General features: G+C 47.1%; 3 protein-coding genes across 3 annotated transcripts; all 3 read left to right on the top strand.

Moving 5' to 3' along the window:
• Positions 1-531: 531 nt before the first annotated feature.
• On the top strand, positions 532-2,647 carry LOC107508711 (UDP-glucuronosyltransferase 1-6-like). The gene is given in 2 exon segments (XM_016140667.2): positions 532-573; positions 665-2,647. Coding segments are annotated over 2 exon segments (1,044 nt in total). The 3' UTR covers positions 1,667-2,647.
• Positions 2,648-4,169: 1,522 nt separating this feature from the next.
• On the top strand, positions 4,170-21,303 carry LOC107508708 (UDP-glucuronosyltransferase 1A10-like). The gene is given in 5 exon segments (XM_036237663.1): positions 4,170-4,559; positions 4,561-4,654; positions 4,657-4,907; positions 19,361-19,591; positions 21,286-21,303. Coding segments are annotated over 5 exon segments (876 nt in total). The 5' UTR covers positions 4,170-4,277.
• On the top strand, positions 11,084-15,029 carry LOC107508706 (UDP-glucuronosyltransferase 1A3-like). The gene has a single exon (XM_016140664.2). The coding sequence runs from the start codon at positions 13,200-13,202 to the stop codon at positions 14,118-14,120; it is 921 nt and encodes a 306-aa protein (XP_015996150.2). The 5' UTR covers positions 11,084-13,199; the 3' UTR covers positions 14,121-15,029.
• Positions 21,304-27,836: the final 6,533 nt, after the last annotated feature.

Below are 27,836 nucleotides of genomic sequence, written 5' to 3'. Positions count from 1 at the left end.
CTCATTCCTCAGAGCGTGAAGAAGTCCTGAGCGGAAACACGTTGAGAATGGCTGATGTGGAAGTGCTGAATTTTATTTTTCCTGCAGAGGACCATAGCAAGGAGGTCAGCCTTGCATTCTGGGGTTTGTATTGCCTGAGATGATGGATGAGTGTTACTGGCTGGAGTGTCCCCCCGAAAGACTTGTTGATACCCTGACAGCTGGTACCTCAGAATGTGACCGCAATTGGAACTACGGCCGTTGCGGATGTAATCAGGACACAGCCTCACTGTGTTGATGCGAACCGTGAAGCCGGCATTTCTTTACCCTTCCTTTCCTGTGTGAGGAACGTCGAGAATGGAGTGGAGAAGTATTGACAGTTATCTGTCTATGGACATTCATCATGGCTGCCGGGGAATCCATGCTGCTCCGGAGGGGGCCGTGGCTGGCCTCCAGGGGTCTCTTCTACTTGCCCTCCAAATGGCGAGAAAGGACAGGTTGGTGGGGGAGAACGAGACACACTAAATCCAGAAGCTCAGGAGAAAGCGGATGATGGACATAGTTGGATACAGTCATCTTTGTGCTGAAGAATGCGTAAGTCTTTACTTTAGGTTACTGCTTATCGAAGGGCAGAATTCAGAGCGAGGAAAGGCGAGCAGGTCTGTGGAGAGGAGTATGAGCTCAGGGGAATTCGCCAGGACTCCTGCAGGTCGGGGCATATAAACCATTCATTCTCGTTGCTGCGCGCACTCCCGCCAGGACGGCAGGCCATCTCCGGGCACTTTGGGGGGTTCCTGCGGTGGTTTTCCTCTCGGTGCTTTGGGCTGCGGGTCTAGGGCACAAGCTGCTGGGGGTCCCTCAGGAGGGAAGCCCCTGGCTCAGTAGGAAGGAAGTACTGAAGCGTCTCAGTGAGAGGGGGCATGAGATCGTCGCGCTGGTGCCCGAAGTCAGTCTGCTTCTGAAAGAATCTAAATACTACGCCAGGAAAATGTATCCAGTGCCCTACGAAGACGAGTACCTGGAAAACCGCTTCCAATGTTTTGGAAAACAGCACGTTGCTGAGAGGAGCTCCCTGCACACCCCCGTGCTCGAGTACAGAAATCGCATTTACCTCCTTGAGATGTACTTCATCAATTGCAAGAGTCTCCTGAATGACTCCGCCGCCCTGAGCTTCCTCAGCGAGAGCAAGTTTGATGCCCTCCTCATGGATCCGGCCTGACCTTGTGGGGCGATCGTGGCCGAGTGCCTGGGCCTGCCCTCCCTGCACCTCTTGCGGGGCTTCCCGTGCTCCCTGGAGCATGCGGTCAGCAGAAGCCCAAAGCCCGTGTCCTACATTCCCAGGTGCTATACCCGGTTGTCAGACCATATGACTTTCTTCCAACGGGTGGCCAACTTCCTTGTTAGTTCCTTGGAGGAATGTCTGTTTTACCTTGTGTATTCCAAGTATGAAGACCTTGCATCCAATTTCCTCAAGAGAGACGTGAGCATACGCACCTTGTATCAGAATGGGTCCATCTGGCTGCTAAGGTACGACTTTGTGTTTGAGCACCCCGGACCGGTCGTGCCCAACAGGGTCTTCATCGGAGAGCTCACCTGTAAGAAGCAGGCGGTCCTGTCTCAGCTTGGTGGCTTTACTTCTTGTCGCTTGCCCTGTTTCTTTGTGGGAAGACATGTAAAGGGAAGTTAAAAACAACAAAGATTGTGTGACAGGTGTATGGGACCTGCTAGGCCTATAGAGCTACTATCTAACCTTTACAGAAAAATTGCGTTGACCTCTGACCTATGGCAAATATTTGTAGATACCCTCCTGACATGCGGAACACAGCCCAGAGCTACTCTGTAAACAAAAACATGTGAGTTTTTTTCGGTCATTGTTATTGTTTGAATATTTACACCTGGGAAAGGCTTCAAATCACTCTCTTTCACAGCAGAATTCTCTTTTTCAATTCTGTTTTTTAACACAAAGAAAGCCTCAGATGGGTCTCAGAGACCCTGACCAGCCCGGAAATCTGTCAATCTCTTTGTTAACACAGTCAACAGTAGCTGTGAGCCAGCAGGGCCAGGAGTGCTGAGCGTAATTGGATCAGTTCCAGGGAGAAGGGGTCATGAAATAGAAACCTCATATGTTGGGAAAATTGAAGTAAGAAGTTAATAAGCAACATCGTAATGAGCAATATTTGGCATAAGAAAGAAAAATATCATTTTTGGTGCCTTGGTACCAAGCATCCTATTTTTGCAGAGTTGTGTTTAGTCGTGTTGAAAAACCATACCGTAGCAATTGTGTTTGTTGAGCGCCGTGAACCTTCTTCTGCACTTGACCTTCATCTGTATCTCAATCGCAGTCCCTGCAGGAAGCCACACAGAACACTGAGTGCTACGATATGAAATTCTCAATGTGTATTTGTAATTTCTGGTCATTAAATGACAGTGATCCTACTCAAGTCTCTTTAATCAATACCAAACTATTTGAGCCGTATGAAAAAACCGCGCCCTTCGGAGCGGTGGGAATGTTGGGGGGGCATGCGGAGGAGGTGGCACGACCCTGGGCAGGTGCCGCATGCTGCTGAATTGTTCCATTTGTTGATTTTTCTATCCTTCTTTCTCTGTTTCTTTTTTCATTCTTTTTATTCCTGTTGTTTTGTTTTGTTCTGTTTGTTTGATTTTTAATTCCCCCCTCCTCCTATCATCTACCTCCCCCTCCCCCTCCCCCTGGGAACCACTAGTCCATTGTCCGTGTCCACGAGTCTCTGTTTCCCCGTCCATTTGTTGGATTCAGGTTTATATCCCACATATAAGTGATATCATGTGAATTTCCACCTTTCCTGTCTGGCTCATTTCGCCTAGTGTGATTAATACAAGGTCCATCTCTGTTATTGCAAACAGCGGTGTTCCATCTCTTCTTCCGGCTGATCTCTCGTCCACCTTTCAACACCTGCGGCATCTGTACCGAGGCCACCTCGCTCATGCCTGATGTTGCTCCTTTAGATTCTCTCTTCCTCCCGGTCAGTCGGGCTGGGGTTTATCCAATTAATGCAGCTTCACACAGAACCGGCTGTTGGGCCCATTGATCATTCCTCTTGTTTTTCTATTTTCTATTTTACGGATATTTACTGTGAAGTAAGCCTCCTAGGACATTCATCTGAAAGTCCTCCCATTACTCAGGTACATGATGACTAAGCAAATGCCTAGTAAGAGTCTGAGTGTTTGGGAAGTGGCCATCTCGGCTCCTCACAAACAGGATGGCCCCAAGTTGGCTATACAGCCCCTGACTAAGTGTTCCTTGGCATCTGACCTGATATACACCACTGAACTCTCCCCTGAGAGTATCTAGAAAACTTGAACGATGAAATTCGGTCTAATGCAACAAATTTTCCTTGTGTTCTTCTGCTGTGTGAGTCATAGCACAGGTAACACGAGAGGACGAGGTAAACTTAAAGAGACATATGCACCGTCATTGAGGAGCGGTGGGTGGAGGGTGGGGACAGATACAAAAGGCTCCTGAAAGATGACGCCAGGCTGATTGGGGGGAGCCCACAGCAGAGGGCGAAGCAGAGGAACGTGGAAGGAGGAGCCTCAGCAGAATGCTTCTTGCAAGCATTGGGCAGGAGACTTCCAGCTGAACTTGACACATCCACAGAAATTGATTTAAAACAGATGGCAGTCACACCCCATCACATCCCTAGAGTGGTCCGTTTGTTGGGGTTGTCAGTCTTATCTCAGCTTTTCGGAGGCCTCGGAGGATTTGGCAGTGGAACAAGACAAGCAGCAACGTTAGGCACTGCGGCCACCGCCACCGTGCTGCCAGGAAGGACATCAGAGGTGAGGGACAGATGCTCTTGCCTTGGATCCTGGGATGCCATCCTCTCTCTGGGAAAGGGTCTTTGGTAGTCAGAGGGTAAAATCCAAATGTCCTTTGGGAAAATTGCAACCATAAACCTACTAGTTCGAGTGACATTTATTTTCCTCATTGTCCTGAGTTGTCAGAGTCCAACGGCATTGCTGAATAATTCCGCTTCTAACCTGGCATTGCAGTGCAGAGCACCGTCTCTGCACAGGCAAAGATCAAAGCTCTTTTTAACTGGAAAACTTATCAGGAGGAAGCTCAGCATACGCTAGCATTCATTAAACTTTTATGAACAAATTACTGATAATGAGTGTGTGCGAGTTGTGTGTATTTTATGACTATATAAACACACGCCCTCCCTTGGGACGGGTTTTGTGTCTGTGCACCTTCTGCTGCCTTTATTACACGAGCTTTGAATCTGGGCAGCTGGATCACTCTGAGCTGCACTGACCTCATGGCTCCTGCGATTTTGCCTGGCTTCCTTCCTCTATGTGTGTGTCTCCTGCTGACCCCTGGCTTTGCCCAGGCGGGCAAGCTGCTCGTGGTACCCATGGATGGGAGCCACTGGTTTACCATGCATATGGTTGTAGAGAAACTCATCCAGAGAGGGCATGAGGTAGTCGCAGTCATACCAGACGTGAGTTGGTACCTGGGAAAATCGTTCAATTTCACAGTCAAGACTTATTCTCCCTCCTACACTCTGGACGACTTGAATCACCACTTCAAGATTTTCCAACTCTGATTCCGCATGGAAAGTAGAGCGAAGAAGTTTATTTTCTATGATAATGCATCCACCAGGCTCTCTTCTTAAATACAAATTTTCACGTTGTAGGAGTTTAACAACAAAAAATTGGTAAAATACCTGAAAAAGAGTTCTTTCGATGCAGTGTTTCTAGATCCTTTTGATCTGTGCGGTTTAATCATAGCTAAATATTTGTCACTGCCATCCGTGGTCTTCAGCAGAGGATTATTTTGCCAGCATCTGGAAGAGGGCTCGCAGTGCCCCTTTGCTGCTTCTTACGTTCCTAGGATTCTCTCAGGGCTCTCGGATTCCATGACGTTCAGGGAGAGAGTGTGGAATTACATCTCCCTCCTGTTTGGACAGTTACTTTGCAGACATTTTATCAAAACTGCTCTAGAAACTGTGTCGGAGGTTCTTCAAACGACTGTCACAGCATATGATCTCTTCAGCCACATATCCATCTGGCTATTACGAACTGACTTTGTTTTGGACTACCCCAAGCCGGTGATGCCCAACATGGTCTTCATCGGCGGCATCAACTGCCATCCTGGAACTGGAAAGCCATTGTCACAGGTCAGTCACCTCTCCTTTAGCATGTTCAGAATAATCTGGCTTTGGACATAAAAGAAAATGATTTTTTACTGAAGCGTAATTTGTCATTCACGTTAGTTACACTTGGTATTTCAGCACATTATTTTGTGCCAATTCATTTGATTGGTGTGTTAGCAAATTTATAAAGCTGTTCTTTTGGACACTTCTGTGTATACAGTTTCTACAATTCTCTTTCCCTTGGCTATTCTTCATCCTTCGTCAGTTGAGACAACGGTATTCTTTCCATGCTGCATTGTTAATCCATACAAAGCTGTGGCATTCTTATTACGAGTTGCATAAATTGCTTTACTTCAGATACACCGTGGTTAATTCAAGTAAGCAGTATTGATTGAGAGTTAACCGTTCTTTTTACGTTTTCCTTGTAGAAGTAAGAGTGTATTAATTTTTTACATTTATATAATTTCGTATTCTTGCTCTCACTGTAGTAGGCTGGAGTCCTCAGGAGTCGGGTTGCTGGCTCTAATGGTATACATACAGTACATTTAACTAAATTTGACAAATTGCTTTCAAAATATTGAACAACCTGATTCTTCGGTTAACAATATATGAGAGTTCTAGCTTTTCCATACCTTCTCCAGCTCCAGATACGGTCAACCTTTTGATTTTTTGGTAAAAAAATTTTACGAGCTCTTTTAATTTTCATAGATATATTGGCCATTTGCATTTCCCTTTTTGTGAATCTGTATTTATACTCTTAAATCGAGCTTCATAAGGCGATTTGTCTTCTATCGCTAATTACTCCAAGTTTCTCAAGTATAAGGGACCTCAACACGTAGCTCTTCATACGTGCTGCTAATATGTTTTCCTTGGCTTTTCTTCATCCTTTGTCACACAGGACTTTCATTTTGGGTAGTCAAACTGGTTAATTTTTTCTTTAATGGTTCCTGGATTTCAATTCGTTTAAGTATTTCCCAGCCTAAGACACATAGACATTTGGGAGATACTCCATCCTAATATTTTTAATTCCTCCAATATAATAGTTTTCTTTTTTACAATGGGCACTTGACACAGTATGCAGATCTAACTTATTGTTTTTCTAGATGGCTATTCCATCGTCCTAGCATAATCTAATAAAAAATCTGTTCATCATCTCTTGAGTTGATCTCTGTAAGGAGTCACGTGACAAGTGAGAAATGTCTAACAACTGAGCGGGCTTCTAAGGACTAGAGGGTCAACTGCACGATTTTGAGTAGTTTTCTCTGTGTTAAGCTGAGACAGCTCTTATGTTAGGGACCCTTGATCTTCAAAAACGTTTTGCTATGTGAAACAGCCTGGCGTTTAGCATTGCCACGGGAGGGGGGGGCGTGTGGCGTCAAGGGGTTGGGTCTTAAGTTTGATTTGAAATAAGAGATCATCCTGAAGACAAAGAAGGGAAACCAGGATGCAGCAGAAGTTGCAAATGAGAGTCGGAAGGTAACACACAACACGGATTGGGAAGGGCCTGCGACTCTGGACTGAACGCTGAATGGACTTTGGCTCAGTCTGACCTAGATTTTGAGAAGCAATGGCCCGAGCTGATAGAACGCACAGTTCCTTTGCGCATTTCCTCCTTTCCGATCTCCTCCACCCCTCTTCTTGGCCTCTCCCCTGTTACTGTTTCTCTCTAGTCCGTTACCCTTCTCTATTTCCTCTCCCACCTGTGCCTTTCCCTTCCTAGTTCACTGCCTCTCCGTGAAAGCTGCCATGTGACGGGGGACGACAAGACGGGGCATCCCGTGGGCTGACTCGGGTCGGAAGTGTTGGTGCTTAATAAGCGGACAGTGCGGTCGTGCCTCAAGTCATGCCTTAAACAGCGAAGAATTCAGGAAGTTATGCCGTATATTCGAACACATGGACCCTGGGACCATCCAAACCTGAGTTCATACCCCAGCTCTGACACTCTCTAGTGACGTACACTTGGGTAAGAACCATAGTTTCTAAGTAGGTCAAATGGGGATAAAATAGTAGCACCACGCAGAGCTCTCTTCCGGATGAGATTGATGATGCATGTTAGAGTGTCTGGTACGAGAGCCGTCATGGGGTGGGTGATGTGTATTTTCTACACAGTTATTCCTGACCTCCACGATATTAACATTAACCACAGGATTAGGCTCTTTTCGGGAAAACACCCTGGGTAGGTGCCGAATGCTGCTGAATTATTCCATTTGTTGTTTTTTCTATCCTTCTTTCTCTGTTTTTATTTTTTCTTTTTATTCCCGTTGTTTTGTTTTGTTCTGTTTTTTCATTTTTTATCCCCCCTCCTCCTATCATCTACCTCCCCCCCTTCCCCTACCCTCTGGTAACCACTAGTCTATTGTCCATGTCCACGAGTCTCTGTCCTGTTCATTTGTTGGCTTTAGGTTTATATCCCACATATAAGGGATATCATGTGATTTTCAACCTTTTCTGTCTGGCTTATTTCGCCTAGTATGATCATTTCAAGGTCCATCCATGTTATTGCAAATGGCAGTATTTCATCTCCTCATGGCTGAGTAATATTCCTCTGTATATATGTACCACAGCTTCTTTCGCCAACCATCAATTGTGGGACACCTCGATTGCTTCCATGTTGAATCGTTCAACTTAAAATAACTATTTTGTTATGCGACTTTGTCTCTATAAATTATCTTTAAAAAAGAAAGTACATCAGACGTCTGAAAAAATGAAGACTTCATCTATAGCTACAACAGCGCACACGCTCACTAGTAGGCAAATATGATCAGGCAATATAAAGTAAACAACACACGTGGTCAACAAACGTTTGAAAAGAAATGTAACTCCTGAAGTAATCCAAAAACTTCAAATGAATAATAAATGAAATTCAATCTTGGGGTATCAAATCAGCAAGTATGTTTTACAGTTCAGTGTTGGCCTGACTTAAAACACATAGTGGTATGTTTCTTTCAAAAATGTGCACTTACCCACGTTATATCAGAAGGGCTCCATTTGGCTGTTAAGATATGACTTTGTTTTTGAGCACTGAGACCAGACCTGAACAGAGTCCAGGGATGCTGTTAAAATCTTACAAGAGAAGAAATACCCGCCTACTCACTCCCTGCAAAGAATTATTTGGCCCAAAATATCAACGTGCTGAAATTGAGAACGACTGATCTAAATAAATTCCCAGTGACCATCAGCGACATGGACCGGATAGAGCCCGCAGCTGAGTGATGAGTGGGCAACAAGGATCCTTTGCCCACGCCCAGAGCTCAACTCTTGTTCTAATAAGGGTCTCTACAAGCACTGCTCACTCAGGATGCAATCTCAACACCTATTGGTTGAGCTCAGGATTGAATTGTAAGCAAGTCAGGGAAATAAAACCACAAAATGCCAAGTCATTCTTAATGGGCACATTGAGAAATACACGCCTTAGGCCAAAGTGCACAGCTCTTACAATGTTTACCTTTCTTTACAAATCCCGTGTTTATCTTTATGACTGGAGATCTTGGAGGTTAACAGACATGTGCAGATTTAGACAACACTGTTTCTATAACTAAGTAGTTCTACGGAGTGACTAAATGCAAGAATGAGGGTGAAAACCACGATATTCGAGTACCTGAACAACTAAAAACTTGGCGAATTAGTAATTTAGATAATTCCAGGAGTACAAAACAGAGTGGGTTATTTTATATCAGGATATAAATCACGTAGCATAAAATGTACTCATTTAAAGTATGTAATTCAATGGCATTTAGTATATACGCAGTGGTGCAACTATCACCAAATCCACTGGAGAACTTTCTCAATCACTCAACAAAACACCCATACCCATTGAGAGCCACTCCCCTTCCCTCTTGTCCCCGGCCCCTGGCTGGCGAACACCCATCCACCTCTGTCTCTAAGAACTTGCCTATTCTGTTCATTTCATACAAATGAACACCTGTAATCATTTGATTGACTTTTTCCACCAAGCATAGTGTTTTCAAGTGTCATCATTTTTGTAGCATTGTTGCGGAAAGGCTCCAAAGGCAGACCAGCGAAAAAGCAAGCAGTAACTCGGAGAGAAGGAGAACTCAGGTTTATCACGTGCAGCCCCACAGGAGCTAATAGCTCTAAAGAGTCTGGGCCAAGAGCATAGCTGCAACATTCCTTATGAACAGGGATTGTACACAAGTCGCCATGGTTGCAAGTCGTCACGTTGGTGGGAGTCGTTATGGATTTCTGGTCGGTACAAAGTGATACTAATTGTTACAGGAAGTGGGAACTGTCAGGGGTACAAACTGCTACAGTAGACGGAGCTACTAAGGGTCCAGACAGTTACATGTACAAGTCGAGCAAAGTGCAAGTGAGCTCTTGCACGAGCTCCTGCGTGTAGCAAGCATATTTACAGAAGCAGAACAGGGCGCTCGGTAGCACTTTGAATTATATTTTTCTTCATTGTCCTCTTCAGCACTGCCCTTCACTTCTGAAAGATACCGCGTTGTATGGCTATGTCACACTTTACGTATGTACTCGTTAGTCGATGGACATTTGGGTCATTTCCCCGTTTGGCTACTGTGAATAATGGTGCAGTGAACACTCGTGTCCACATTCTGTATGAACACACGTTTTCAGTTCTTTGGGTGTGTCGCTAGGAGTGGAACGGCTGAGTGGTATCAAACCTATGGGTTTAATCATTGCTGTATTATGTGCCCAGTTTTGGCATCTTGTCGCAGCCGCCCTAGGGAGCGAATACACCCTTCTTTGCGTTGAGCCCCCCGCCTCCTGCTCTTGCAGGTTCTGTGAGTTTATCGAGTCATTTTGTTCTCTTACCGCTCACAATGCTTCCTGTCATTTCCACGCCTCTGTGCAGCAGTAGGTGGCAGAAATCAAAGCACTTGTCATTGAGTTTTAGGAGCTGGGTGTCGCACCAACTGTGGCTTGCTCTCATGCGAAAGCCATAAATAAGGGTGTTGGCAAAGGCAGTTTCAGGCATGTAGACTTTGGGCCCCAATTACCGCATGGCGACTACCTGGACTCGGACATCACCCCCAGCAAGAGATAAAGAGCCCCACGGTCGGTTACAGCTTTTTACCTTCCACGAAAATACTCTGCCCCGTTTGTGGCTCAAAGAATGCTCTTTTGTCATTGTTTGGAGTGCGTGCGTCACATGGCATCTGACCAACCCCTCTGTCATGTCTGTCCTTTGAGAGGAGGAGATGGGATCCTTTTGCCGTGGCATGTGAGAGGTGCATGTTGGTCACCTGCTCCGCGTCCACTGTCTTGCGGACCTCCTGGCCATGGCGGATTCCTGTTGGTGCTGATTTTATTGGGTGAAGCGTGGTTGCATTTACTGCTTGGCTACGTCGTATTCTTCTTGGTGACTCCAACGACAAGAGGCAGAGGTGTTGGGGCCTTCTGTCCCTGGTGGCTGGTGCAGTGAATCACTCCATGTTATTCTCCATGGAGTTGGACTCCTCCCTTGAGATTGATAATCAGTGCCCATTGGTCGGCTCTGAAAGTTTGGTGTACCCCAGAGGGTCGCCAAAGAAACACGGCATGGCATGAAGGAAATGTATGGCTACATGGTCTCGCTTCCTCATGGTGGTGCTGACTCCCCTGCGGGTGGGCTGACTGAGGTGCTGGCCACCCTCTGGCCACGTGGAGGCGAATGGAATGGGATAATCTCCCTGGTAACAGGAAGGAGCTGGTGCGGTGCCTGTAGGCAGACCGTGAGAGGTGGTGCTAAGAAGAGCAGGGAAACCCACTCTGGCCATCCACCACACTCTGGGGCCCACATCGCCCGCTGTCTCCTCCTTCTCCTTCAGTTTCTGTCTACTTTGACTTGCTGTCCAATGCCTTCAGTTAGTTTTCAAGAAACATGTGGAAGAGTTTATAATCATTACCTGTGAGAGCATTGGTCTGACAGGAGCTACTTCTACATGATCAGAAGTGAAAAAGGCTTCTAGTGAATGAAAACAATTTGTCACGTGCTACATCCCAGTGAGATTCTGGTTGGTCTTACACTAAATCTGTAGATTCATCGGGAGCAATTTTAAGAACATTACAATCTTAAATCTCCCTATCCAGGAGGTTGCACGTCTGCATTGATTATATCTAGATTTGCATCTCCAGTTGGAGCACAGGAAACACCAGCAGTATTACCAACCGCCTAGGTTCACCCGTCTTCTTACGTGGCTCATAACATCTTGTCGGCTTGGGTTGTAATCACAAGGCAGGTAATCTCAGCGAGATAACAAGATGGTGCCCTGGTATATCCCCCGACTGGCATCGCGGCTGTACAAGGAACATTGACCGTCGAGATGCGAAGTTTGAAGGAAGGAGATCCAACTCTGGTGACTTGCTTCATCTGCTACTAGATATGGTGGTGGCTGGAGTCCTAAATTGCAGCTTCTCTCGCTGATCATAACAGTAGCTGCCCCGCCAATGCAAACTTGAAGTTCTCCCTTCCCAGCCCTCGGTCCCATTCGAGCTCATGCTTTCGTGTTCTGAATTTAGGGTACGAACAGCCTCAAGCCTACACACTTCAGTAATTTTGCACGGTTGTTCATAGGTGTGCGTGGAGGAAGGACAGAAATGGTAGAATCTAACCTATGAGGAGTGGGGAGAAACTAAGACTTGTGGCAAACGTGCTGTTCTGTGGCTTGGACCGCAAGGAGATGGAGAAAGGAGCGCAGAGAAGTTCTTCTTAGAGAGGCAGAAAGAGAACCAGGACCCTGGATTCGCAGAGGACAAGGAATGGCGGAATCCAATGCTGTCTGCTTAGTGGCAGCTGGGGCATGGGAATTGTCACAGCGTGCGCACATTTGCCAGTAGTGGCATCTGTCATCGCTGTGGCTCTCTCATGGGGGTCATGTCCTCAGCCTCACCAGACATGGCGAACTTCGTGTCAGAAGCCTTGGATGCAGAAGGCACGATCAGTGAAAGAGGAAGTCGGACAGGGCAAGGAGGCCGCCCGCATCATACCCGGACACACGGGACAGGGAGATGCCAACGTCCTGCTGAGCACACACAGGAGTCACTGTGTGTACCAGGGCTAGCCTCATGGTCTGTGACTCACGGGGTTGCACAGGGCCCCACCCTCAAAGGACCCCGTAAATGATGTAGCTTATCTTGTCCTGAAGGAATCCATCCTTATGAGGCCTTGGACTGTGAATGACCGTGGAGGAGCCTGAATGGGAACTGCAGCGTGTGTTTAGGCTGGATTAAGGGACTCCCCAGCTTCTAAGCGGAGCGACAGAAGGCTAAGGCCTGAGCCCTCGAGAGAAGACAAATTTAGGTAGAGCCTGGTTTGAGGCCAGCTGACAGATTCCTCCTGTGTTGTGGGGAGCCGACCTGGGTGTCAGGTGCTCTTCTACCCCACTATGTCATTGCGAAGGCTCGTCTTGCCTACTCCTGCTTTAGATAACAGCAACTCTTATACTACGAAGTCAATATAGGATTTTCACCAAACCGTGGTGTTGTCGTCATCAAGTCTCAAGTTCAGAGTCCATTGAGATATTGACAGCCATATTGACAGCCAATTCCAGTAGACTCTTCCCTAAATAATGCAAGAGATGTTCTTGTGTGAAACAGGACTAAAACCAGAGACCCAAAGTCCTCTTCCATATTGCACAAAAATGCCTTAGAATATTAATCATAGTTTCAGGATGTGCTCTATATCACCTGCACATAGATGAGAGAATTTTAAGATCTGACAAATAAAGTCACATCCGGCAGAGGTTTGGGTTGTTGTTAGGCATCGGTGCTTCCTCAGAGCTCAGTCGCAGCCCTGTAGAACACGGGTAACTGGGGAGGAGGTGATAAGGAGGCTACATGGGTATCCACAGCCTCGTTTTGGCAGCTGGATGGAAAACGTGAGAGTGAACCAGATGTTCCCCTGTGAGAGCAGCAGAGTCAGAGTAATTTCTTCCCTATAAGGTCACGTTGCCTGGGAAAGGTAGATGGGAGAGAGGCACATGCAAAGGTCAGCAACAGACTCGTTCTGTAATTTTCAAGGCAGCCTTTGCTCCGATGACTTAATTGGCTCGATGATAAGATAACGACAAACAGATATGAAGCACAGCCTGTTCCGGGGAGTCAGCTGCTTTGGTGTCCGCAAAGATGACTGCGAGTCTCCAGCTTCCCCTGCAGATGCTCACAGGGCTGTTGCTCTTCCTGTGCGTCGGGCCCTGGGCTGAGGGCGGGAAGGTGCTGGTGGTCCCCATGGAGGGGAGCCACTGGCTCAGCATGCAGAAGGCCGTGAAGGAGCTCCACGCCAGGGGTCACCAAATAGTGGTCCTTGGACCAGAAGTGACTGTTCATATCAAGAGAGAAGACTTTTTCACCCTGAAAACCTACGCCACACCGTACACCCAGGATGAATATGAGCAGCTATTATTCGGCCACGCTAACCTGATTTTTGAAAAAGGACATCTTATAATAAGGTATTTAAATTCAGTGGCACTTTTGAAAAATGCTTCTTTGTTCTTTGAAAAGGCTTGTGTGGCGCTGTTGTATAACAAGGACTTGATCGCGAGTCTGAATGCCAGCGCTTTCGACCTGGTTTTAACGGATCCCGTCTACCCCTGTGGGGCAGTGCTGGCTCAGTACCTGTCGGTTCCTGCTGTGTTTTATTTACTTACCATTCCGTGTAACCTGGATTATGAGGCCACACAGTGCCCAAACCCTTCTTCATATATCCCTACGTTATTTACAAGGAATTCAGACCACATGACATTCCTGCAAAGAGTCAAGAACATGATCTACCCGATGATTGTGAAGTATACTTGCGACGCTATATATTCACCTTACGCAAGGCTGGCCTCTGAGCTTTTTCGGAGAGAGGTCTTGCTGGTGGATATTTTCAGCTACGCATCCATGTGGCTGTTCAGAGGAGACTTCGTGTTGAACTACCCCAGGCCAATCATGCCCAACATGGTCTTCATTGGGGGCATGAACTGTGTCAGCAGGAAGCCATTACTTCAGGTCTGTATCGGTGCCTTTACTAATCAGTGCGCTGGGCGGAACACATTTTGTTGCTGAAACAAGTACTAAGTGCTCACTTATCTACCAGTCTGTAGATTTATCTTTCTCTCGCGCCTCCTAACACTCTTTGTGAGATTCATTTTCAGGGGCCTCCACTAGGGGAGGTAAGCTTTGCAATGATCGTTGAGAGGGAGGAGAGGCAGGGGTGAAGTTCCGTGGCAGGATTGACGAGCGTGGCCCGAGTCCATGGGGACCGGCCTTGTAGCGGTACCGTCTTCGTGGCCGTGCGCTTCTCTTCCGCTGTGCCGGGGCAGAGACGTGCGCTGGGCACTGACCCACCGGGGGGTTGTGGCTTCTGGGCGTTCAGTGGGAGGACAAAGGAACTAGCCAATTGCATTTGTCGACATGATCATTTTTAGTGGTCCTGTCTCAGAGAGGACCGCAGCACCATAACGCAAGCCACGTGTCATTTACGTTTATAGTGGGCATGTTAAAAGAAAAGCAAAACGTTAATTGATTGCGTTTTATTCAAATATATCCCAAACATTTTCCTCTCAACATAGTTGCAATAGAGAATTAGCGATGAGGTATTTTACGTGCATTTTTTTTAATACTAAGTCTTTAAAATCTAGTATGCGTTTTCCATGGACAGCATGTATGAGTCAGGACTTGCCACAGTGTCAGTTGTCATTTACGCTCAATGCCTGCTGTATCAGACAGCACCCGATCGCAATTGTAAATGATCCTTGGATGCACATAAAAATGTGTAATGTTCATTTTCTTACTGAAAAAACTCAGCACGCTCAATTGTGAAGAAAATTCTCTATATGAGTATTGCTCAATTTATATTAGCAATTTTAATAGTTTTTGCTTTATATGAATCGTTGCGAGATTGGTGCACATACTTTTATGACCATTGCATTTCCTTCATGGAGTTGCCTTTGAAATTTCTTAATTACGGTAAAATACATCCAACATAGGATTTACCATCTTCACCAGTTTGACGTGTTCAGTTCAGCAATGTTAAATGCATTCATGTTGCTGAGCTACTAATGCCCAGAACTCTTTTCATCTAGAATAACTGAAACTTTATACCCGTTAAATAACAACTTTCCCTCCCCTGTCGCCCCAGCTCCTGGCATCCGCCTTTGCAATTTTTCTATGAATTTGACTTCTCTAGGTACCTCATATAAGTGGACTTGTGCAGAATGCTTTTTTGTGACGGGCCTCTTTCACCACGCATAATGTGTTCTGGTTTCTTTCCCGTCGTACTAGATATCGAAATTCCTTTCTTTTTAAGCTGAGTCATATCCCATTTACGAGTATATCACATTTGGCTTATCTATTCGGCATTGAATAGACACTTGAGCGATTCCACTTTTTAGCACGTTATTAATGCTGCTATGATCATGGGTGCACAAAGTTCTCTTTAAGACCCGGCTTTAAATTCTTTGGGGTTTCTATCTTGTAGTAGAACGGCTGGATCGTATGGTAATTTTATTTTTACTTTTAGAGGAACTGCCATATTATTTTACACAGCGGTTGCACTGTTTTACATTGCTACCGATAGTGCACTAGGATTTCCATTTCTCCACATTCTCTCCAACGTTAGTTTTCTTTTTATTTTGACAGTAGTCATCCTAATAGATGTGAGGTGGCATCTCACTATAGTTTTGACTCGCGTTTCTATAATGCTTTGGGATGTTGAGCTTCTTTTTGTGAGTCTACTTGCCTTTTGTATATCTTCTTTGGAGAAATGTCTGTTCAAATCTTTTGCTCATTTTTAAAACTTTTTTGTTGTTGTTTTTCTGTTTGTTTTGGTTGAGTTTAGGAGTTCTCTAAATATTCTGGATATTAATCTTCTCTCAGATAATGTGCAAGTATTTCCTTCCATTCTGTGGGTTGTCTTTTTACTCTGTTGCTATTGTCATTTGATGCACAAACTTTCAAATTTTTCCTGAAGTCCAATTTGTCTACTTTTTCGTTTCCCATGCCTTTGGTTTCGTATCGAAGAATCATGGCCAAATCCAATGTTGTGGAGCTTTGTCCTATGTTTTCTTCTAGGAGTTTTACAGTTCGAGTTTTTACATGTAGGTCTTTGATCCATTTTGAGTTAATTTTTGTGTATGGAGAATGTTTCTCTTCCTGTCTGGAGATAGGAGAGTGGGTTCAGATTGGAAGAAGACTGATCCTTCAATGGTTATTTGGAGAGAGTATTCCCTCTTCCACATGTTTGCGTTGTGTGAAGCAGAAGTAAAACCAGCTATGTCCCACTGGGGAAGTTTCTGGCTATTTGCATCCTGCCGAGATGGCCGCAGGTCACCAGGTCTCTTGGTGGCTCCCAGGAACATGTCTCTCTCTGCGTGATGTGCTCCATGGAGGGAATCCACCGCAGGGGACTCAAGAGTGTCAGCTTTGCAACAGAGGGAATGCCTTTTTTTTTTTTTTTTTTTTTTTTTTTTTTGCTCTCAAAGCCCACTCAAACTCTTCAGGTCTAGAGCAGTGTGAGTGAGCCAAGACTTTTGAAAGGAGATTTTTAATTTGGAAAATTCTTTAAAAATGAAAACTGCTTCATATTTCTGTAAAGGAGCAACTTTCCACTTAGCAGCACTAATCCAGGATATATCAAAGCTAAATGGCGTGTTTATTCTCAATTTTTAGAGCTAGCCAGAGCTGTTAAATATTCATGACCTCCAAGTGACCCTGGTATGCCAGAGTATGCACTTGGTCTGTTCTATTCGGAGTGATAATTTTCAACCCCTAACAGGCACACCCACCACGAAACTGTGCACCCTTCTTTTCTTTCACTTCGAAACTCCTGACGACCTGTCCCTCCCTGCTTCCCTTAACCTCCTTCCCCGATCAATTATTCAGTGAATGTCTTCACCAGTGGGAGTTTTGCCTGGCGAGCACATGATTTCATTTTTAAAAAGCCCTGGCAGTCTGTTTTATTCTGATACTTCTTCTATGCTTATGTATAAGCATATACCTCCCTGACTATTTGATGTGGTTTTAAGATTCCCTGTTTTTCTGTTTGTTTGTTTTTTAATCTTTTCCCCCTGTCTACCACCGCACCTCTTCTCTAACCTCTGGGAACCACTAGTCCATTGTCCATGTCCACGAGTCTCTGTTTCTCCTGTCCCTTTGTTGGCTTCAGGTTTATATCCCACATATAAGTGATATCATGTGATTTTCCACCTTTCCTGTCTGGCTCATTTCGCCTAGTGTGATTAATACAAGGTCCATCTCTGTTATTGCAAACAGCGGTGTTCCATCTCTTCTTCCGGCTGATCTCTCGTCCACCTTTCAACACCTGCGGCATCTGTACCGAGGCCACCTCGCTCATGCCTGATGTTGCTCCTTTAGATTCTCTCTTCCTCCCGGTCAGTCGGGCTGGGGTTTATCCAATTAATGCAGCTTCACACAGAACCGGCTGTTGGGCCCATTGATCATTCCTCTTGTTTTTCTATTTTCTATTTTACGGATATTTACTGTGAAGTAAGCCTCCTAGGACATTCATCTGAAAGTCCTCCCATTACTCAGGTACATGATGACTAAGCAAATGCCTAGTAAGAGTCTGAGTGTTTGGGAAGTGGCCATCTCGGCTCCTCACAAACAGGATGGCCCCACGTTGGCTATACAGCCCCTGACTAAGTGTTCCTTGGCATCTGACCTGACATACACCACTGAACTCCCCCCTGAAAGTATCTAGAAAACTTGAACGATGAAATTCGGTCTAATGCAACAAATCTTCCTTGTGTTCTTCCGCTGTGTGAGTCATAGCACAGGTACCACGAGAGGACGAGGTAAACTTAAAGAGACATATGCACTGACTTCGAGGCGCGCTTGGTGGAGGGTGGGGACGGATACAAAAGGCTCCTGAAAGATGACCCCCGCTGATTGGGGGGAGCCCACAGCAGAGGGCGAAGCAGAGGAACGTGGAAGGAGGAGCCCCAGCAGAATGCTTCTTGCAAGCATTGGGCAGGTGACCTCCAGCTGAAATTGACACATCCACAGATATTGATTTAAAACAGATGGCAGTCACACCCCATCACATCCCTAGAGTGGTCCGTTCGTTGGGGTTGTCAGTCTTATCTCAGCTTTTCGGAGGCCTCGGAGGATTTGGCAGTGGAACAAGACAAGCAGCAACGTTAGGCACTGCGGCCACCGCCACCGTGCTGCCAGGAAGGACATCAGAGGTGAGGGACAGATGCTCTTGCCTTCGATCCTGGGATGCCATCCTCTCTCTGGGCAAGGGTCTTTGATAGACTGAGGGTAAAATCCAAATGTCCTTTGGGACACAATTCAAATACAAATATATCTGCTCACGTGAAATTTATTTTCCTCATTGTCTTGAGTCGTCAGAGTCCAACAGCATTGCTGAATAATTTCGCTTCTAACCTGGCGTTGCAGTGCAGAGCACCGTCTCTGTCCAGGCAAAGATCAAAGTTATTTTTAACTGGAAAACTGATCTGGAGGAAGCTCAGCATACGCTAGCATTCATTAAACTTTTATGAACAAATTACCGACGATGTGGAAAGTTCTTCATAAATGTGTAAACATACGCCCTCCCTTGGGGCGGGTTTTGTGTCTGTGCACCTTCTGCTGCCTTTATTACACGAGCTTTGAATCTGGGCAGCTGGATCGCTCTGAGCTGCACTGACCTCATGGCTCCTGCGATTTTGCCTGGCTTCCTTCCTCTATGTGTGTGTCTCCTGCTGACACGTGGCTTTGCCCAGGCGGGCAAGCTGCTCGTGGTACCCATGGATGGGAGCCACTGGTTTACCATGCATCTGGTTGTAGAGAAACTCATCGAGAGAGGGCATGAGGTGGTCGCAGTCATGCCAGACGTGAGTTGGTACCTGGGAAAATCGTTCAATTTCACAGTCAAGACTTATTCTCCCTCCTACACTCTGGACGACTTTAATCACCAGTTCAAGATTTTCTCCGACTCCGCATGGAAAGCAGAGCAAAGAAGTTTATTTTCTATGATAGTGCATCCACCACACTCTCTTTTTGAATACGAATTTTCACATTGTAGGAGTTTGTTTAACAACAAAGAATTGGTAAAATACCTGAAAAAGAGTTCTTTCGATGCAGTGTTTCTAGATCCTTTTGATCTGTGCGGTTTAATCATAGCTAAATATTTGTCACTGCCATCCGTGGTCTTCAGCAGAGGATTATTTTGCCAGCATCTGGAAGAGGGCTCGCAGTGCCCCTTTGCTGCTTCTTACGTTCCTAGGAGTCTCTCAGGGTTCTCGGATTCCATGGCTTTCAGGGAGAGAGTGTGGAATTACATCGCCCTCCTGCAAGAACATTTACTTTGCAGACATTTTATCAAAACTGCTCTAGAAACTGCGTCGGAGGTTCTTCAAACGACTGTCACAGCATATGATCTCTTCAGCCACATATCCATCTGGCTATTACGAACTGACTTTGTTTTGGACTACCCCAAGCCGGTGATGCCCAACATGGTCTTCATTGGCGGCATCAACTGCCATCCTGGAACTGGAAAGCCATTGTCACAGGTCAGTCACCTCTCCTTTAGCATGTTCAGAATAATCTGGCTTTGGACATAAAAGAAAATAATTTTTTACTGAAGTGTAATTTGTCATTCACGTTAGTTATACTTGGTATTTCAGCACATTATTTTGTGCCAATTCATTTGATTGGTGTGTTAACGAATTTATAAAGCTGTTCTTTTGGACACTTCTGTGTATACAGTTTCTACAATTCTCTTTCCCTTGGCTATTCTTCATCCTTTGTCAGTTGAGACAATGGTATTCTTTCCATGCTGCATTGTTAATCCATACAAAGCTGTGGCATTCTTATTATGAGTTGCATAAATTGCTTTACTTCAGATACACCGTGGTTAATTCAAGTAAGCAGTATTTATTGAGAGTTAACCGTTCTTTTTACGTTTTCCTTGTATAAGTAAGAGTGTATTAATTTTTTACATTTATATAATTCCGTATTCTTGCTCTCACTGTAGTAGGCTGGAGTCCTCAGGAGTCGGGTTGCTGGCTCTGATGTCATACATACAGTACATTTAACTAAATTTGACAAATTGCTTTCAAAATATTGAACAACCTGACACTTTGGTTAACAATATATGAGAGTTCTAGCTTTTCCATACCTTCTCCAGCTCCAGATACGGTCAACCTTTTAATTTTTTGGTAAAAAAAGTTTATGAGCTCTTTTAATTTTCCTAGATATATTGGCCATTTGCATTTCCCTTTTTGTGAATCTGTTTTTGTATTCTTAAATCACGCTTCATAAGTCGTTTTGTCTTCTATCGCTAATTACTCCAAGTCTGTCAAGTATAAGAGACCTCGACACGTAGGTCTTCATACGTGCTGCTAATATGTTTTCCTTGGCTTTTCTTCATCCTTTGTCACACAGGACTTTCATTTTGGGTAGTCAAACTGGTTAATTTTTTCTTTATGGTTCCTGGATTTCAATTCGTTTAAGTATTTCCAAGCCTAAGATACATAGACATTTGGTAGATACTCCATCCTAATATTTTTAATTCCTCCAATATAATAGTTTTCTTTTTTACAATGGGAACTTGACACAGTATGCAGATCTAACTTATTGTTTTTCTAGATGGCTATTCCATCGTCCTAGCATAATCTAATAAAAAATCTGTTCATCATCTCTTGAGTCGATCTCTGTAAGGAGTCACGTGACAAGTGAGAAATGTCTAGCAACTGAGCAGGCTTCTAAGGACTAGAGGGTCAACTGCACGATTTTGAGTAGTTTTCTCTGTGTTAAGCTGAGACAGCTCTTATGTTAGGGACCCTTGATCTTCAAAAACGTTTTGCTATGTGAAACAGCGTGGCGTTTAGCATTGCCACGGGAGGGGGGGCGTGTGGCGTCAAGGGGTTGGGTCTTAAGTTCGATTTGAAATAAGAGATCATCCTGAAGACAAAGAAGGGAAACCAGGATGCAGCTGAAGTTGCAAATGAGAGTCGGAAGGTAACACACAACACGGATTGGGAAGGGCCTGCGACTCTGGACTGAACGTTGAATGGACTTTGGCTCAGTCTGACCTAGATTTTGAGAAGCAATGGCCCGAGCTGATAGAACGCACAGTTCCTTTGCGCATTTCCTCCTTTCCGATCTCCTCCACCCCTCTTCTTGGCCTCTCCCCTGTTACTGTTTCTCTCTAGTGCGTTACCCTTCTCTATTTCCTCTCCCCCCTGTGCCTTTCCCTTTCTAGTTCACTGCCTCTCCGTGAAAGCTGCCATGTGACGGGGGACGACAAGACAGGGCATCCCGTGGGCTGACTCGGGTCGGAAGTGTTGGTGCTTAATAAGCGGACAGTGCGGTCGTGCCTCAAGCCATGCCTTAAACAGCGAAGAATTCAGGAAGTTATGCCGTATATTCGAACACATGGACCCTGGGACCATCCAAACCTGAGTTCATACCACAGCTCTGACACTCTCTAGTGACGTACACTTGGGTAAGAACCATAGTTTCTAAGTAGGTCAAATGGGGATAAAATAGTAGCAGCACGCAGAGCTCTCTTCCGGATGAGATTGATGATGCATGTTAGAGTGTCTGGTACGAGAGCCGTCATGGGGTGGGTGATGTGTATTTTCTACACAGATATTCCTGACCTCCACGATATTAACATTAACCACAGGCTTAGGCTCTTTTCGGGAAAACAAAGAAAAAGAGATTGGATGTGAACATTATCCTCTTTTGGGGAGTCTCCTATGAATTATTTTACACTCAGATGGGTGGATTGTCCTCGTGGACAGAGTTTACAACTTCAGCATAAGGAAGGCAACAGGTTGGTGTTGTTATTAGTCTTGTTTTGTAGATAATGGAACTGAGGCACAGAGGAGTTAAGTGACTTGCCCATGGTCGCACCTCTGGACTGTGGGGAAACCAGGATTTGAACCCAGACATTTTTTTTAATTGAGAAATAATTCACACATCATAACCTTCATCCTGTATACACATACAATTCAATGATCTTTAGTGTATTTGTCAGTATAAGCACCCATCACCACTACCTAAATCGCAACCATTTTCCTCATCCTGAAATGAAATCCCTTGGCGACTGGCTGTCACTCCCGCTCCTGCCCATCCCTTGACGACCACAAGTCCACTTTTCATCTCTATGGATTTGCCTCCTCTGGCTATTTCATACAAATGTATCCGTGCTCTATAGTCCTTCGTGACTGGCGTCTTTCACTTAGTTTTCAAAGAGCAGCCGTTTTGTAGCACGCATGGGCACTGTGTTCCTTTGCATGGCCGATCGACGTTCCATTGCATGGGTATGCCGCATGCTGTCAGTGGGGCGTTTCCACTCTTCAGCTGTCACAAGGAATGCTGCTGTGAACATTCACGTACAATGAAGCCGGAGGTTCTGATTTCACGGTCCGCGAGCCTAACCTTTACAGTGACTGTCCCCCTCAGTAGACCTGAGACTTTATTCGGGAAATGTCCTGCCTGTTGCCTTTTTGAGAAGTTTTATGCCATGAAGTTTGCTGAGGCCTCTTTTGACTTATACGTGGCCTCTAGTCACTCAGATGGGACTTTTGTCAGTTTTGTGCTATTGCAGAATAACATGCAATGGACATTTGATGTTGTTGTTGTCGTTATTTAACATAAAAGGGTCCTTTGTAGAACAATTACCCGTTGTGGGCCTTCTGTGTGCGCGGCTTGCTGTGCAATAGGGAGACAGACGTTCATCTGTCGCAAATGATGAAACCTCCTTTGGAAGCAAAGTAAGGGGTGCAGGAAGAAGTGATAACAGGGGGCCTCGAACTTGAGGAGGCGAGAGCTCCAGCAGCTGGAGGACGACTAGGCCCAGCAGAGGGGGCAGCGGGGGCAGCGTGAGGCCAGACGTCACAAGGTCTTCCGCATTCGGTGCCCAGGCATATCCTTCCCCTTGCACTCCTGAGTTCGAGGGTCTTCTTACTGTCATAAATGCGGGCAAGTGGAAGTCCTATTTATGGCTTTTGAGTTGTCCCTTTGTCATGGGTACTTAGTGGCCGGCTCCCCTCCTCGCCACTCCTGGGCTCTGGGACCACCGCTCGTATATATGCGAAACCTCCTGGGAAGTCACAGACAAAGCCCCTGTGGCTGTTGTAGGACAGGTGCCCACCGAAGATGTCTGGCCAGGAAGCCATACTCCTCTGGACGACCCTGCCCCGTCCATGGGTGATTCGGGCTTAACCATTTTGGATCTGCACCAGGACCTGGGCCCAGAGCAGTGACTCGTATAGCCCCCACCACACTGTCTGTCAAATGGATTAAACTGCGCCCACGTCCCACACCATGAACGCTAAGTCGCTTGAGAAGCTAAATCATAGAGGTATTTGTATAGCCATTTAATAAAACAGTTCTTAATTTGATTTTGCTGTTTTTGCGCTGTAGATTTAGTACATGTCTTTTATCAGGTCTCGAACATCTTTCAAGTCTTTTGAACACTTCTAGGGCCAGGCCCCATTCCTCCTGAATTGTAGGGAATTCGCGGGTCAACCTTCCTAAACATCCATCCGCCTGTTCCTACCATGACATCACCACAACTCACAGCTTTACGTCTCCCCTTCCTCCCCAAATGCCAGCTGTTCTCCAGTTGCTTCTTGGGAAATCTCAGATTTTATCCCAGGGTGTGCCTCCTCTCCGGTGACAAATGTCCACAGCCTAGTCATTAGGCCTGCAGAAATCCCCGAGAAGAGGCTGGCCTTCGCCTGGACACTCGGGGATGCACGAGGACACACACGGCGTTCTTAGAAACAGGCAAACGTCGCAAGGAAAAGAGAAGTGTTTCCTAAAGCCTTCTTAATTTGCAAGGCATCTTTCCGGGGATGCTTTGGAAAGTGGCGTCAGGCATGAGGTAAATGTGCGACGCGCCCAGAGAAGTTTTAAAAACATGCCTTTATTGGGAGAGCGCTCCCGGGTGAGCTGCACAGGTCCCGAGAGGACAGGGGCCAGAGACGTCGCGCCCTGGGATGGGAGGGCACAGTTTGTATAGGCTTATGTGGGGGTAGGGTAGAGAACGGGGAGTGTCAGTTGAGCATCCGGGTTGGGGTAGTGGCGCCAGGGCTTTAGGGTGGGCCTTCATCAGTGGGGCATCCGGATTCCGATGTCGGGCTGGGGAGGTCTGGCTTCCAATACCAGGCTGGGAAGTCTGCAGCAGGAATCCGGCTGGGCCTCCCCCTCCGACCGAACATTAGGCCCTTCCTTTCATCTCCTGCTGCCACTGAATGTCCCTTGGAACCTGCTGGGAATAAGAACAGGCCCCACAGCCAAGCCGTATGTTTTTTGCAGGTCTCTTGTTCAGCAACACACAGATCAGAACAAGGCTTCACGCGGGAGGGTGGCATCCAAGGCCCTCAGCAGAGTGGGGTCCGGAAAGAATCTGAGGTTCGCCACACGCGCTAACGCGGGAGCTCCAGGCTGGGAGCCTGCACCCGGGCTTTGGGGATTCACATAAAACCACCAGGAAGACCAGTGGAGTGAGACTTGCCATTGATTACTCCCCGTGTAAGGCGATGCAGCACCTGGGTGGCTGGAAATGCGGGAAGAGGCAGCCATGTCAGAGCTCGGGATCATTTTACACGGCGCAGAGGGGCGAGGAGTGCCTCACCCAGGGAGCAAGGGTCTTCGCCAATGGATGGGAGCCGGGCGTGCTGCCTAGCTAGGATCTGGGAGGACTGAAGCAGCCATGTCCGTGGGAACGGCTACGGGGGAAGCAAGTGCCCGTGGGGGCAACTGCAGCGCAGAAAGCTGTGCTCGCTGTCCTGGGGGCTGCTGACCCCGCAGTCCTCCGCGCCTCCGGGCCTGCGGGGGGCCGTGATGGGACGCGGCCCTGCACCCCTCGCTTCCCTCACCTGTGCACGCTTGCGGAAGCCTTTCTCCCTCTTTGAAAAGAACCTGCTAGGCGTGTGCGCGCCCGGGCTGGGCCAGCACCGCGCTCCCTTTCTGGCGGCTGTGGGGCTTTCTTGCCGTCTAGACGGACCCAGACCCGGACGCCGCCACCCTCCTGGCTGTGATCACTGCAGGCAGAGATGCCTGCTCGTGCCCTCGCCCCGGAAGGCCGCAGTGCATTTGCATCTTGGCTGTGTGCTTGGGGCCAGCCTGTGCTTGGGATGCTTCCTTCCATCCTGTTTCTCAGGCTTCTCGTCCCTTCCTGGGTCCCGACGTGCCTCCTGAACCAGGAGGGGTAGGTTTGGGCGGGATTCGCGTGCCAGTTCAGCTGTGCGTGACTAGCTGTGCGTGACTAGCCATGGCTGCGTCCGCTCCAGCCGTGCTGGGAACCGCCTCTCATTTCGACAGCCTGGTTTCCACATCTCTTGCCCTCTTGGACTCCCCTCAGCAATGCAATAAATCAGCCAGGGCAAACCCTCTCTCCCTGGGTCTGCATTGAGGAACTTGACAATCAGGTTATGCCCCTGGCTGGGTGGCAGGGCCCGAGGCCAGTGATACCAGGTTTTGTGACTCCTGTGCCAGGTTCTCGCCATGTGTCGGTTGGATTCACAGTTCTGAAATCCTAATTTCCTAAAGGCAAGTGACAGATTACATGTCCATCGTGTCATTGACCAGCTTTTCTCAAAAAACAGCAGATGGTTCTTTCTTTCTTTCTTTTCTTCCTCTTCCTTCCTTCCTTCCTTCCTTCCTTCCTTCCTTCCTTCCTTCCTTCCATTCTTTTTCTTTCTTCTGGCATGGTTCTTTAAATGTTCTATTTCATGGGTGGATCCTCACAACTTGAAGAAAAGGACAGAGTATGAAAAGTGAAAATAAAACAGATAGGCAAATCAATAGCGAGTTCATTCATTCATTCATTCATTCGGCAAACTTTTATCAAGTGCCTACCGCATGCCAGGCGTCGTTCAGACACTGGGGCTACGGCAGCAAACAAAACACATTGTCCCTGAGACACAGAATAAATAAACAATAGCTTCGGTGGCAGTGAATGGGATGGAGCAAAGTCGGAAGCGATGGCGCTCCACAGCGATGGGTTGGGAGCTCATGGGGTAATCAGAGAAGCGTTCTGAGAGAGAACACTTCCCAGACTCAGAAGGGAGGAATCCACGGGGACATGCAGGGCGGAGCTGGCGTCTTGCCGTGCAGCGCCATCTGGAGTAGGGTGTGGTGCACTGCACCCACGGCCCCGGGGGAACCCTCATCCCTACAGTTGCAACGTGCACGCTTCTTGGGGTTGCCTGTGGTTGCTCTCCTGCTGCAACAGCAGAACGGAGCCGGACGGCCCACAAGATCTAAAATACATTCTGCTGAGGCCTTTACAGAAAGTAATTGCCAATCCCTGATCTAGAACCGTGATTCTCCCAGCGGTAGCACTGAGACATCATCTGCTTTTTTCACTCGTTTTTCACTCAGTGCCTTCTCGCAATGGCACTGAGTCGTTTCCCAAGGCTCCACGATGCGTAAGATTGCAAAGTGAACCCAGCGGGATGCCGAAGCAGCTAGGAAACTCTACCGCTCCCCACGAAGTAAGACATTGCGGAGCCTGGCCCAAAGCGCACAACGAATTACGCAGGACGGGGCAAATTCCTCCTCCCCCTGCGCCCCCGTGTGGGGCAACAGAGGCCTTGAGCTGAGAGAGAAAAGGGTTTTCAGCTGCGCAGGAGGCAGAATTCAAACACCCGCCCCCGTTAGCGTCAAAGGGAACGTGTATCAGAGAAGGAGAACGGCAAAGACAAGAGAACGCGAAGAGAAAAGTCCAGACGGGAGGGAAAATACCCCGCTTATGGGCCACTCTTTAGTTCCTCTGAGCTTCGGCGAAAGACTTAGTTCATCCGTTGTCCTTCGACGTGGACACGCGGGGAGGACGGACAAGCACGTGCGGGTGGAAAGGCGAGGACCTGCGGTGCGGACGGCCTGGGGGCAGCTGCCCAGAGGTTTAGCCCCAGGGAGCGAAGGACTTTGTTTTATGGAGGGCGCAGCTTACAGGCCTGGCTTTTCCTGTTCTCCCTTCTCGGCGTGGGGAAGGGATTGTCCGCGGAGGTCCTCCTGTGTCCTGCAGGCGTCCTCCTGGCCTGGCCGCAGGGCCGGTCAGCCCACGCCGGCCTCTGTGTGCCCGTGATAAACATTTTAGTTCTCCTGGCTCCTCCCTACACTGACAATGTCATTCTTCTGAGGACTTCTTTCTGTTTTAGGAAATACAGTTGCTTTTCCAGAAGAGATATTATTTACGTGATGGGCTGATTCCTGTTCTCTCAAATCAATTAATGAAGACATGCTTCTAAAATGTGTCGGTTTTGACTTACAAAACAGTTCGTTTGGGTAAACACTGCCCACGCAAACAAAAGTTGTGGGGGTCCTGGCTCATTCCTCAGAGCGTGAAGGAGTCCTGAGCGGAAACACGTTGAGAATGGCTGATGTGGAAGTGCTGAATTTTATTTTTCCTGCAGAGGACCGTAGCAAGGAGGTCAGCCTTGCATTCTGGGGTTTGTATTGCCTGAGATGATGGATGAGTGTTACTGGCTGGAGTGTCCCCCCGAAAGACTTGTTGATACCCTGACAGCTGGTACCTCAGAATGTGACCGCAATTGGAACTACGGCCGTTGCGGATGTAATCAGGACACAGCCTCACTGTGTTGATGCGAACCGTGAAGCCGGCATTTCTTTACCCTTCCTTTCCTGTGTGAGGAACGTCGAGAATGGAGTGGAGAAGTATTGACAGTTATCTGTCTATGGACATTCATCATGGCTGCCGGGGAATCCATGCTGCTCCGGAGGGGGCCGTGGCTGGCCTCCAGGGGTCTCTTCTACTTGCCCTCCAAATGGCGA

The sequence above is a fragment of the Rousettus aegyptiacus genome, unplaced genomic scaffold (assembly GCF_014176215.1).
Source record: "Rousettus aegyptiacus isolate mRouAeg1 unplaced genomic scaffold, mRouAeg1.p scaffold_m13_p_2, whole genome shotgun sequence".
In the NCBI taxonomy this organism is placed as follows: domain Eukaryota; kingdom Metazoa; phylum Chordata; class Mammalia; order Chiroptera; family Pteropodidae; genus Rousettus; species Rousettus aegyptiacus.
Note: the sequence above shows the minus strand (reverse complement) of the source record. Positions and strands in the feature narration are given on the sequence as shown.